Source organism: Panthera uncia, chromosome B1 (assembly GCF_023721935.1).
Source record: "Panthera uncia isolate 11264 chromosome B1, Puncia_PCG_1.0, whole genome shotgun sequence".
Lineage (NCBI taxonomy): Eukaryota > Metazoa > Chordata > Mammalia > Carnivora > Felidae > Panthera > Panthera uncia.
Window position 1 is genome coordinate 17,295,922 of NC_064811.1, and position 14,361 is coordinate 17,310,282.

Sequence of the window (14,361 nt, forward strand, 5' to 3'; positions counted from 1 at the left end):
CAGGCAGTGTGGGAATAAACAGGGCAGTGAGGGAATAAACAGGCAGCGTGGGAATAAACAGGCAGCGTGGGAATAAACAGGGCAGTGAGGGAATAAACAGGCATTATATATTGGCAAAATATTTCTCAATGTCCACATTCCAGAAGATATGCCATTTATTCCCGGGACTCAAACCATTCCCACTTCCATGAATGATTTCTCATCATGTAGCAGCCAACCTGTGATTATCATCAAAATGGAAAGCAGCACTACCACAGAGCCAGAATCCAGACAGCTTCTCCCACCACTGGGAAAATTTACCACCGGAAGTAGGCTGTGGCCCAGAGAGACCATCAAGTAGCAAGACAGCTCTTAAGAAAACTGTGGTCTGAAGTTCAGAGAGCAACACTAAAATGTTACCTCATTATCAAATGGTCCCTTGACCTGAGTCTCATTTAAATACATGTAACTGTTTTTCTTCCTTTAGTAACTACATCCTATCAAATAAAGCACGTAGGGTACTGGGGCTGTAGTTCCAAGTTCCAAAACTTATCACCAAAATGCAAGATATTAATAAGCAGTGTACCAAAAGGGGGAAAAAAAAGTTCCTTGGTTTAAATGATGTAGAAGAACTAGGGACAGTATTTACCTTTGAACATTATTAATGAATCTGGGAGGTCCTACATCAAGAAATACATTAGACTTTGTTCAGTCCAGTGTTTCTACACAGCTGTGTGCTGTGTACTTTGGAAAACCACACAGGGCAACACTACTAGAAAGTAAACATGAGGGGTGCCTGGGTGGCTCGGTTGGTTAAGCATGTTTCTTGATTTTGGCTCAGGTCAAGATCTCACAGTTCATGAGTCCAAACACCCCATCGGGCTCCAAGCTGACAGTGTGCTGACAGAGCAGAACCTTTTTGTGTAACTGACTCTATCACATAAGAGCCACTAGTTCTCAAGTAGCTTGAAACTTAACGTTTAAGAATACATTAATCTGCATCTAAAAACTTACTTGAAACATTATTTTCTGCTCATTCATTCTGAAAATGGTGGTTGTCAATGTTTTCACAAAAAGGATATCATGTTGACAAGCATAGTTTTAAGAACATGGCCCTATTAAAATATACCTGTTTTCTTTTCTTTTCTTTTTTAATATTTTGTTAATGGTTATTTATTTTTGAGAGACAGAGCATGAGCAGGGGAGGGGCAGGGAGAGAGGGAAGCACAGAATCTGAATCAGGCTCTAGGCTCTGAGCCGACATCACAGAGCCCAACACAGGGCTTGAACTCACAAACCATGGGATCATGACCTGAGCCTAAGCTGGACACTTAACCAACTGAGCCACCCAGGTACCCCAAAATGTGCTCATTTTCAAAGTCACCAAATTTTCCTAACTTGTATATTACAATCATTAGGAATTTCAAAAAAGTTCCGAAAAATAGTCTCCTATTCCAGGATATTACGAAAGAAATTAAGCAATATAACAAGATCGGGGTGACTAAAACTCACAATAAGGATGGCTCTCCCTGGAGGGAAGCTAACCCATGGCCCCACCTACCCCGGAATATGGTATCCAGTCCAGACCATATCTAGTAAGTCTGACCGGAGAATTCGCGCAACCACAAAGCCTCAGCAGGGTAGGCAACCAAGCCAGGAGCACAAGTCCCTGTACCCATTCTCAGAGCTCTAAGAGCCGCCTGGCCCAAAAGAAGATGATAATAGCAGGTCCCACTTGCCCAAGGCCATTACCAGCAGACACACCCAGAAACCCAAACAGAGCTAACCAGTGAAAAAACAAAACTGGTAAGTCTAGAGGAGAAGCCCCATTACTCAAATAAGGAATCAAGGAGCACAAAAAGTCACGTAAATATGACACCACCAAAGGAAACTCATCGAGTTCCAATAATGGAGGATCCAAGAACTGTCCGACAAAGAATTTAAAATACTCCTCTTAAGGAAATTCAGTGAGCTACAAGAAAAGAGAGACACCACTAAATAAAACTTGGGAAACAATACATGAATAAAATAAGAAGTCTGACAAGAAAACAGCAACCATCAAAAAACAAACAAACTGAAATCCGAGAGTTGAAAAATATAATGACTAAAGAATTCAACAGAGCTTCAAAGGTCGCTTCAGCCATGCAGAAAAAAGAATCAACAACTAGAGAGAATAGGACACTGGAAATTCCAGAGTCAGAGGAGCAAAAATGTTCTGAAACAGAGTGAAAAAAGCCTACAGGAATTATGGGACACAATGGGGAAAAAAAAACAATAAAACAAAGCAAAACAATATTCACATTTTAGGAATTCCAAAAGGAGAAAAGAAAGAGAAAGTTAGAGAAAGTATACTTAAAGCAATAATGGCTGGGGCACCTGGGTGGTTCAGTGAGTAAAGCATCTGACTTTTGATTTTGGCTCAGTTCATGATTTCACGGTTCAAAAGATGGAGCCAGCATTGGGCTCTGCACTCACAGTGCAGAGTCTGCTTGGGATTCTCTCTCCCCTCTCTTTCTCTGCTCCTCCCTAACTCTCTCTCAAATAAACATTTTTATTTTTTTTTAAAAAAAAGTAGTGTAAATCTTACTGGTAACAGCAAATATATGGGCATTTTCTATTCTGCAATATGGTAATAGTGGGGCATAAGTTACTTAAAACTAGTTTAAAAGTTAAAAGAATATACTTAAAACAACCATAATGACAACAATCTGTTATAATTTACATTAAAAAAAATTGTTTTACAGTACACCCTATGCCATACATGGGACTTCAACTAACGACCCCAAGGTCAAGAATCGCATGCTCTAGTAACCGAGGCAGACAGGCACCCCTATGTGTTTTTTTGTACTGTATAAATAGTAACAGAAGTAACCTAAAACGTGAGGGAGAGGAGAAGTAAAACTGCAAAGTTTACAAACTCTACTGAAGTTGCCGTCAGTTTAAAATAGAGTGTGATAAGTTTAAGATATTTTATGTGACCCTCATAGCAACCAGTCAGAAAAATCTTATACTAATTACACCAAAAAATACAACAAAGAAGTCGAAACAGTATATACTGATACCAAGAGATATCAAAACAACAAAAAGGACAGCAAGATAAGAATCATGGAATAAGGGATCTACAAAACAACCAGGAAACAATTAACAAAATGACAATAGTAAGTCCTTACCTATCAGTAATTACTTTAAATGTTACGAAGATTAAATTGTCCAGGGCGCCTGGGTGGCTCAGTCGGTTAAGCATCCGACTTCTTCTCAGGTCACGATCCCGCGGTTCGTGGGATCAAGCCCTGCGTGCACCTCGGGCTCTGTGCTGACAGCTCAGAGCCTAGAGCCTGGAGCCTGCTTTGGACTCTGTCTCCCTTTCTCTCTGCCTCTATCCCACTCACGCTCTGTCTCTTTCTGTCTCTCAGAAATAAACATGAAAAAAAAATTTTTTTTAAGATTAAATTGTCCAATTAAAAGAAAGAAAATGCCTCAGTAGATTAAAGAAAAAAAAAAAAAGATCCAACAACATGCTGACTTACTTTAGCCTTAAAGACAAACCTACGCTGAGAGAAAAGGATGGAAAAAGACATTGTAAGCAAATGGTAACCAAAAACAAAACAGACTTTAAAAGTGGTAAAAGGGCACAGAGATCATTATAAAATGATAAAGTGGTCAATATAACAAGATCTAACAACTGTAAATACTCATTCACCCAACATTGGAACACCTAAATATAGAAAGCAGAAACTAACAGAAAAGGAAACAAACAGTAAAACAATAGTACTTGCAGACTTTGATACTTGACTCTCAACAATGGACAGATCACCCAGACAGAGAATCAAAAGGAAACAGTATATGTGAACAACATTAGAGATTAAATGGGCCTAACAGACATATACAGAACATTCTACCCAACAACAGAAGAACACACATTTCTCTCAAGTACACACAGAACAATTTCTAGAATGGACCTTATATCAGGCCACAAAACAAGTCTTAACAAATTCAGGAAGACTGAGATCAGACCAAGTATCTTTTCTGATACAATGGCATGAAATCAAAAATCAGTAGCAAGAGGGAAACAGTAAAATTCATGAACATATGGAAATCAACACTCTACTCAATAATCAGTAGATCAAAGAAGAAATTAAAGGAAATTTAAAAACAGTTTTTGAGGGGCACCTGGCTGGCTGGCTCAGTCGGTAGAGCATGTGACTCTTGATCTCAGGGTTCTAAGTTCGAGTCCCACATGTGGTATAGAGATTATTTAAAAATAAAATCTTAAAACAAAAAAAAAAAAAGATTCTTGAGACAAACGAAAATGAAAACACAACAAACATACCAGAACTTGGGAGATGCAGCAAAAAAAAAACAAACAAAAAAAAACATTCCTGAGACAAACGAAAATGGAAACACAACAGACATAGCAGAACTTGGGAGATGCAGCAAAAGCAGTTCTAAAAGCAAAGTTAAGGGCAATAAGCACCTACATTAAGAACAAGAAAAATCCCAAATAGCCTAATTCTATACCTTCTGGATCTAGAAAAAGAAGAGCAAAGTGAGCTCAATGGCGGCAGAAGAAAAAATGTATATAATGACGATTAAAGAAGAAATAAATGAAATAGAGAACAAAAAAACAATAGAAAGATTAACCAAAACAGAGTCAGTTCTTTGAAAAGAAATCAAAACTGATAAACCCTTACACCAACCAAGAAAAAAAGAAAACTCAAATCATCAAAATTATAAACGAAAAAGGAGACATTACAACCGATACCACAGAAATTCAAAGGATCTGGAGAAAACAATGAAAAACTATACGCCAACAAACTAGACAACCTAGATGAAAAAATTCTTAGAAACATAAAACTTACCAAGACTAAATCAGATAAAAATAGAAAATGTGAATGGACCAATTACTAGTAGGAAGAATCAATCAGTAATCTAAAATATTCCAGGGCACCTGGGTGGCTCAGTTAGTTAAGTGTCCAACTTTGGCTCAGGTCATGATCTCACAGTTCATGGGTTCAAGCTCCACATCAGGCTCTGTGCTGACAGCTCAGAGCCTAAAGCCTGCTTCAGATCCTGTGTCTCCCTTCTCTCTCTGCCCCTCCCTCACTCACACTGTCTCTCTCAAAAATGAATAAATGTTTAAAAATAAAAATATATATATATATATATTTGTGTGTGTGTATGTATATACACGTATAAGTATACATATATGTGTGTGTATATATATACATAAGTATACGTATGTGGGTGTATATATGTGTGTGTGTGTGTGTGTGTGTGTGTATTCCAATGAAAAAAAGCCCAGGATGAGATGGTCTCACTGGTGAATTTTACCAAATATTTGAAGAATTAAAACCAATCACATGCAAACTCTCCCAAAATACTGAAGAGTTCCCTCTTCTTCTTAAACTCATTTTACAAAGTCAGCATGATCCTGATACCAAACCAGAAAATGACACTCCTAGAAAAGAAAACTACACACCAATATCCTTGATAAATGTAGATGCAAAACTTCTCAATAAAATGCTAGTAAGTCAAATACAGCAGTACATTAAAAAGATCCCACCATTATCAAGTGGGATTTATCTCTGATCTCTGGGAGGCAAGGATGGTTCAACATATATAAATCAATCAATATGATATATCAAATGAATGGAATAAAAACAAACCATATGATCATCTCAATAGATGCAGAAAAAGCATTGGACAAAATTCAACATCTATTCATGATAAAAACTCCCAACAAATTAGGCATAGAAGGAATGTATCTCAACATAATAAAGGCTATAGATGACATGCCCACAGCTAACCTCATACTCAATAGTGAAAGATTCAAAGATTTTCCTCTAAGATTATAAATAAGACAAAAGGACCCACTTTTACCACACTTATTCAATATAGTACAAGAAGTCCTACCTACAGAAACCAAGCTAGAAAAAAATTAAAAGGTATCACAATTGGAAACAAAGAAGTAAACTGTCTCTATTTACAGAGGACATAATTATATATACAGAAAATCCTAAAGACTCAACAACAAAAAAAACCTGTTAGATTTATCAGGGAATTCAGTAAAGTTGCAGGACACAAAATTAACATTAAAACTCAGTAGTATTTCTACACACTAACAATGAATTTTATAAAAATGAAATAAAGAAATCAATCCCAGGGCACCTGGATGGCTCAGTCAGTTGAGTGTCCAACTTTTAGTTTCAGCTCAGGTCATGATCTCACAATTTGTAAGTTTGAGCCTGTCATCAGGCTCTGGGCTGACAGCACAGAACCTGCTTGGGATTCTCTCTTTCTGCCCCTCCCCTGTTCACTGTCTGTCTGTCTCTCTCTCTCCCTCTCTCAAAATAAATACATAAACTTAAAAAATGTTTTAATTAAAAAAAATTTTTTAAAGAAATCATTTCCATTTACGATAACTTCAAAAACAATAAAATACTTAGGAATATATTTAATGAAGTGAAAGTTCTCTACCTTGAAAACTACAAGACACCGATGAAAGAAGTCAAAGAAAATACAAATAGATGGAAAGGTATCTCCTGTGTGTGGACTATAAGAATATTGTTAAAATGTCAACACTACCAAAAGATATCTATAGATTCAATGCCATCCCTATCAAGATTCCAATGGCAGTTTTTACAGAAGTAGAAAAAAATACTCCTAAAATTTACATGGAAACACAAACGACCCTGAATAGCCAAGAGAATATTGAGAAAAAACAAAGAAGGAGGCATCATACTTGCAGATCTCAAGCTATACTATAAAAGCTATAGTCATCAAAACAGTATGGTATTGGCATAAATACAAACAGACCAATAGAACAGAAACAAGAGCCCAGCTTATACAGTCGACTAATATTTGACAAGGGAGACACAATACTCAATGAAGAAAAGACAGTCTCTTCACAATGCATGGTGTTGTGAGAACTGGATATTAAAATGGAAAAGAAAGAAACTGAACCCCTATCTCACATTCCTCACAAAAATTAAGTGAAAATGGATTAAAGACTTAAATGAAAACCTGAAACCATGAAACTCCAAGAAGACAGAAATAAAGCTCCTTGACATAGGTCTTAGTAACGATTTTTGGATATGACATCTAAAGCACAAACAACAAAATCAAAAATAAACAAATGGGACTGCATCAAACTAAAAGGCTTCTGCATAGCAATAGAAACCATCCACAAAGTGAAAAGACAACCTAGTTGCTCACAGAATGGGAAAAAATATGTGCAAACCATTTATCTGGTTAAGGGGTTAATATGCAAAATATATAAAGAACTTCCATAACTCAAGCAAAGGACCTAATAGACATTTCTCCAAAGAAGATATATGAAAGGCCAAGAGGTACATGAAAAGGTCTTTAACATCACTAGTCATCAGGGAAACGCAAATTAAAAGCATAATGAGGTACCACTTCAGACTTGTTAGAATGGCTACCACCAAAAAGACAAGAAAACACTGGCAAAAATATGGAGAAGGGGAACCTTTGTGCACTTGGTAGGAATGTAAATTTGTACAGTCACTATGCAAAACAATATGCAGGACCCTAAAAAATTTAAAAACAGAACTACCACATGATCCCCAAATTCCACTTCCAGAAATATATCCAAAGGAAACTAAAACCCTAGCTTGAAGATGGCTCTGCACCCCCACATCCATAGCAGCATTATTTATAATAACACAACCTATGATCCATTGAGGATGAAAGGATAAAGAAGTTGTGATATATATATATATACACAAAGGAATCATATTCAGCCATTTAAAAAATGAGGAAATCCTATCATTTATTCCAACATGGAGGGATCTTGAAGCCATTATGCTAAGTGAAATAAATCCGAGAAAGACAAATACTGCCTGATTTCATTTACATGTGGACAAAAAAAAACCTCACAGAAAAAGAACAAACCTGTGGTTACCAGAGGCAGAGGGTTGGGAGGACAGGGGGCGGAACTGGAGGAAGGTGGTCAGAAGGTATAAATTTCCAGTTTTAAGTACCAAGGATGTAGCGCACAAATGAAAACAGCTAACAGTGTTGCATGGTATATAGGAAAGTTATTAGAGTAAATCCCAACAGTTCCCATCACGTGAAGAAATTTGTTTTCTTCTTTTTTCTTTTTCTCTTTCTTTTCTTTCTATTGTATCTATATGGGAAGATGGATGTTAGCCTAACCTATCGTGATGGTCATTTTGCAATGTATGTAAGTTAAAGCATCATGGTGTACACCTTAAACTTATATACTGATGAGTGTCTATTGTCTCTCAATAAAACTGGGTGGTGGGGGAAGAGAAAGAGAAGGATAAACACATGCCTGTGTAGACAGGAGAAATCCCAGAATGCCTGGGAATAGTTCTAGCCAACCCACAATGTGGAGGCAGGAAGTTGCTCTCTCACAGGCTGGCTCTGCTCTATCACGATACCTTAATTCCCAAGAACGGATTGTTCACCTCTGTTCTAACAGATTACTATAGTAAATGCAGCATACATTTCTCAATTCTTTGGAAATTAAAAGGTATACTTAATTAAAATAGAGCAAACATAAAGATGCTTTAGAAATACAGATTCAGGGGCGCCTGGGTGGTTCAGCTGGTTAAGTGTCCAACTCTTGGTTTCGGCTCAGGGTCATCATCTCAGTTTGTGGGTTTGAGCCCCGCATCGGGATCCACACTGACAGTATGGAGCCTGCTTGGGATTCTCTCTCTCCCTCTCTCTGCCCCTCCCCTGCTTGCTCTCTCTTTCTCCCTCTCAAAATAAGTAAACTTTTATTTAAAAACTACAGATTCAGGGGTGCCTGGGTGCCTCAGTCGGTTAAGCGTCCGACTTCAGCTCAGGTCACGATCTCACCGTTCTTGAGTTCGAGCCCCGCGTCAGGTTCTGAGCTGAGAGCTCGGAGCCTGAAGCCTGCTTCGGATTCTGTGTCTCCCTTTCTCTCTGCTTTTCCCCCATTCATGCTCTGTCTCTCTCTGTCTCTCAAAACTGAATAAAAGAGTTTAAAAGAATTTTTTTAAATAAATACAAACTACAGATTCAACTCTATCACATGACTATTCATTGACATGCTATATGCTACAAATGTGAACCAGAAAAATACCTCTTTGGACTTCTCCTCTTTGGTAAATCTTCCAAACTTTTCTATCATCTCAGCCACAAATATAACATCCATCTTGTCAGAAAAATTGGCAGCTTCCACAGTGTAAGCCAGTAACTGTCGGGCTGTGGCCACAGCATTAGTAAGATTGAGAGGCATCTGTATTTAAAAAGGCAAAAAATCTGGCGTTTTATCTTTGCATTCCAAAACATGGCAATGAATTCAAAGTCTTTATCATTTATCACCAGGACCTTCTTAAAATGCTTTTTCAAAGCGGAGAAAACTGGCATTATAATGGTAACCAACCTAAAGGCAAATTTTTTTTTTTAACTTTAAATGAAACATAGTAATACATGAAAACACATCTGGTAAACACACCAACACCATCTCTTCTTTTCTGCTTATCCAAATTCTACACATACTCGATTCCAATTGCTTAGTAAAGCCTTTCCTGAGTATTCCAACTGGGAGGGATCAATAACTCCCCTGGAGCCCCAATGCACGAGAGTATGAAGCACTTACTGAACATGTATCTATACTGCCATGCTCTGCCGGTAATGTTTTACATTTGCTTATTTATTGACTTAAACACAACTCAGCACCAACCATTACACCAAGGACATAACAGCTACCAAGGAGCATAAGAAAATGTGTCACAGGGAGGCCATGTTCCCGCTGCTTACAACGTGGTCAGGTTTAAAAGGATGCACAGGAGAGAATACAAGAAAAGACATATGAGTACAAGTGTAACAAGGGATCACTCGTGACAAAGAGATTATAAAAGGAACCCAACAGGTGGCTTCCCAGATGGATTTGAAGGATGGCTGGGAATTCGGTCTAGTGAATATAGATGATAAAGATATTCAAACAAAGGCACTGAGTCAGGCAGTGACTGGAAAGGAAAATCGACACCACAGAGGGCCTTGAATACCGGTTGAGGTGACAAAGCCTAATCCCCAAGACAGAGCAACTGAATGGAAACACCAAATCCTTGTGCTTTACTCGTATTTAACACACACACAAACACACACCTGGCATTTCAACGAAAATAAATTAACCACCTCAGTCAACGTGAAGACTTTCTAGTTACCTGATTAAACATATAAAGAACTCTAGTGACATCATTTGCATACTGGCAGCGAGAATAATCATCATCCGCCCAGAAGCCGCCTCTATCACATCTGCGCCAAGCCTTTCTCTCATCCTGCGGGTTTCCAGGGTAGATCCCACTGCCATGGATGTTCCGAGTACACTGAAGGTACGCAGTGATGCCTGCCAACGTTCTGGGCCATCTAGAGAGACGAAGACAAAACTGTATGAAAACACTCACGTGGGACACAAGTAATAGGGGGAGAAAATCAAGGATGACAACAGGTCACGTATAATCAGAGAGAAAAATCAAGAAGAAACAAATTCCTCTCGGAACGAAGACTTTACAAAAAAGGTTAGCATGAACTGAACTGTTTTAAACTATCAGCCACATATATTTTAATACCATAGCATACTTCCTTAAAATATTCTAAATATTGCTATAAACACACAGGAAAACTGTCTTAAAAAAGAAAATCCCACATACGGCACAGAGTCAGCAGATGTGCAGACAAGAGTCACCACAGCAGGGCCAGGATGGCTCTCCTTAGAAAGGCCTGCTGGGACAACTGGGGACTTGGGAGTATTTGGGACTTGCAGTATTCCCACAAACAGTGAACTGGAGGGCTGTTCACCGTGCCCAGGCTGTTGGGACACACCGCAGGGATTATGCTGAAACTTGCTTTCTTCCTGGGAGTCTGAAATTTTGGTACATGCCAGGCAGAGGGTGTCTACATGGCCAGCAATAAGAACTCGGCGTGCTGAGTCTCCCACGGGCTGCATAGAGGCTGCTGCCTTTTCGTGGCTGAAGGAGGAGCATGCTGTGTGTGATCTTCATGGGAGGGAAAGAGCAGGAAGAAGCCTGCACGTGGATCTCTCCAGAATGCACCTAGGTCCGTCCCCTGGTTATCCTGCTATGTGTCTTACTACATCACTATAATGCATCTTAGCTGTGACCGCAATGACAAGCTGAGTCCACGCGAGTCCTCCTAGCAAACTTCTGCACGTGGGGGTGGCCCAGCAGACCTCCAACACGACACACGAATGAATTTATCTGGGAGATACTGCTCCCTATGCAAGTGGCATGGATTGCCACTAACAGCTGGGAGAAATCTTTGTCATTTGAGCTCCATTTCTCCAAAAGTGGGACTGAAGTGAATATATTTAATGAAAGTTACAGCTGACCTGTAACACAGGAACTGATAAATTACAGCATCAGTCATGCTGCAATATAATTCATCACCGAAATCTGCATAAACAGACTAAGCAACACTAAACTAAATCTTATTAATGCAGTGAAAGTCCAATCGTGTAATATACTAAGGAGTGTCAAAAGCTAATTCATTAATCAGTTAAATAATTAGATTCTTCTATTTTTAAATCTGTAAAATACTCCAATTAGATTCTCCTATTTTTAAATTTGTAAAATATTCCAATTATGAGTAGGAAGAGAAAATCCACCATAAATAGAAAACACATCATGAGCACGTAATAAAAAATGAATAGAACAAAATTCCCAAATGTTGTCTATTTTGCTTTAAAGTATACAGTGTAAATATTATCTGTTAACAGTTAATCTACATAAAGGACTTAGCTCTTGGCAATAATAAAATGCTAATTTCCATATACTCAGGTCAGAGAGATTTTTTTTAAAGGACAAAAAGACAGTTTTTTAAAAAAGCCATGAAGAAGCAGCTGAGCTAAAGATGTTGCATTGCTTCTTCACCTTGGGTTTAAAAGACTAATATCCAAGGGTTTTCTTACCCTTAAAAGTTGGGCAAAAGGAGCACCAATCAAAGACTGTGCAAACTGGGTTTTCAACACACTATTTACGCTGCTTTCAAGAGCAGACGTATTTCCCTACATTTACATCAACTATAAAGTCATTATTAAATTCCTGAACATAAAGAACATTAAATAAATAATATAAAGATGCTTTTTAAAAACCTTGAAAAGTTAAGGAGAGTCTAAGGTAAAAGTTGTTACCTCCCACAAATTCTAAATTTTGTATTTAAAAAAAAACTGTAATATTTAACTCCTTCTGCTTATCTCAACACAGAGTCCACCACCAGTGGCTCCCAAAGTTTCAGGCCATCTGAAAAGCTTTCATTCCCCAGTGTCCTTCTGGCTTAATTGTCAGAAAAACCAAATTGGGGAGGAAAAAGGGACATGGGTTTCTCCTAATTCTCATGTCTACTAAACTGCCAATAGGTAAAAGTAACTTAGCAATATGAAGCAAAGTTCATCCATAAAAGAGCCCCTGAAAAAAAAACAGGACATACCATTAGCCTGTCTGGATTTCACAGTTATAGTAGAATTTCCAAAACGTTTCCCTAAAGTAGTGGTCCTTAACTTTTACAACAAACTATTAAACATGAAACACTCTGCCTGCAGAGGCTGTTAAATCCACATATCTGAGATAAAATGCAGGCACATTTTTTCTTAATCTTCATAAATGAGTCTGGAATCACTGTTCTAAAGGGTAGTCCTAAGATACGTAAGGATTATGTATATGAACATGCATGTATTTCTCAAATTTTCTTCTTCAGAACAGGAGACCATGATGCACCTTTAGGAATAAAAACAGATGTGGGCAAATCACTTTTCCAGCACTTTCCATGTCACTGACCTGAAATCACCTTTATTGTTTACCACCCTCTCGGGAGGACAGTACTGTGCAGAGCTTTCTAATACCACAATATCGACGGTTCTCGTATTGTTCCCGCGTTTGGTCTGGACATGACAGCCCCAATTTCCAGTCGATCCAGCCTGAATGTTAGAAATGGTGAGGGCACTGCATGAAGAAAGATTTTAAAAAGAGAGAAAATATGGTTAGACCAAAAAAGGGAGACAATCAGGCTTCTATCATTCACTTAGCAAATATGTCTGAATACACACTGTGGGCAAAGCACTTGCCAGATTAAAAACAAATTTAAAATGATCCCTCCAGGGGCACCTGGGTAGCTCAACTGGTTAAGCACCCGACTTTGGCTCAGGTCACGATCTCGTGGTTTGTGAGTTCAAGCCCCGCCGTCGGGCTCTCTGCTGTCTGCACACAGCCTGCTTCAGATCCTCTGTCTCCCTCCCTCCCTCTCTCTCCCTCACATGCCCCTCTCACCATGCTAGGATAAATGTTAAATATTTATATATATATAGACATACATATATATGTATATATGTACATATATATGTACATATATAAAATATATATATAAATGATCCCTCCATTTAAGTACTTCAACAACAAGTCAAGATGAACAGATAAAAAGCTCCTGAAAACACTAGGGTTAGAGCTGTACCAGAAGTATGAACAGGGTGCCTGGGTGGCTCAGTCAGGTAAGCAACCAACTCGACCTCAGCTCAGGTCATGATCTCACAGTAGTGAGAGAGAGTGCTGACAGCACGGAGCCTGTTTAGGATTCTCTCTCTCTCTCTCTCTCTCTCTCTCTCTGCCCCTCCTCGTTCTCTTTCTCTCAAACAAACATTAAAAAAAAAAAGCTACGAACAAAGTGACAGTGAGATGGGACATCATGCCTGACACTTCTTCCACCAGAAAGAGGAAACCAGGATGCAGCCAGGCAGGGCAACAGCCTAAGTGCAAAGGCAGAAACATGGCGGCACATTCTTCGGCAAAACTAATGGAGACGTTTCCAGGTTACATGTACCTTTCCACTGATTTGAAGGAAAATAGTCAAGCATGAAGGAAGGAGATTAATATTATGAAGTGAACAATTAAGAAAATATTTAAGGTAAAATACTTTGTGGGAAGAATTCATTAAGTCTCTACAAAGATTTAATAAATTACCAACTAATGGTTTCACAAAAGGAGTTTTCCATGTAAAGGTATACTTCAATTTATAAAACAGCTATATTTCTAAATAGCTGTCAGTAAATTCAATTTTCAAGATGAAATCATAATTCTCTACTATAAAACCTATTAATTAAAGAGCAAATGTCAGAACCTTCAATTAGCCTTTCTCCCCACCATATGACCCACTATGCTATGCTTTTATGTAAATAGAAAATTAAGAGATAATTAGACATAAAGGATGTATCATTTTAATTAACTGACAAAATTATGTCTTGAAGTTAATACACGTTTTTCCAGTCTCCTAAATCATTAATGGCTATACAACATCATATGTTCTAATAAAAGACTTTGAGGCACTGTTACTCTGAATCAAAGAAAATGTTTATCA

General features: G+C 38.2%; 1 protein-coding gene and 1 long non-coding RNA gene across 2 annotated transcripts in view; one reads left to right on the forward strand and one right to left on the reverse strand.

The window, feature by feature from the left end:
* Nucleotides 1–155, forward strand: part of LOC125922674 (uncharacterized) — a 574-nt gene extending 419 nt beyond the window's left edge. The window contains exon 2 of the long non-coding RNA XR_007457733.1: nucleotides 8–155. This is a non-coding gene — a long non-coding RNA (uncharacterized LOC125922674). The remainder of the gene's footprint in view (nucleotides 1–7) is intronic.
* ADGRA3 (adhesion G protein-coupled receptor A3) overlaps nucleotides 1–14,361 on the reverse strand; it is a 134,326-nt gene that overhangs the window by 48,875 nt on the left and 71,090 nt on the right. Inside the window, exons 10-12 of the mRNA XM_049630007.1 lie at nucleotides 12,792–12,956; nucleotides 10,164–10,365; nucleotides 9,077–9,232 (exon numbers count right to left, since the gene is read on the reverse strand). Of these exons, the coding sequence (XP_049485964.1) occupies nucleotides 9,077–9,232; nucleotides 10,164–10,365; nucleotides 12,792–12,956 (523 nt within the window). The remainder of the gene's footprint in view (nucleotides 1–9,076; nucleotides 9,233–10,163; nucleotides 10,366–12,791; nucleotides 12,957–14,361) is intronic.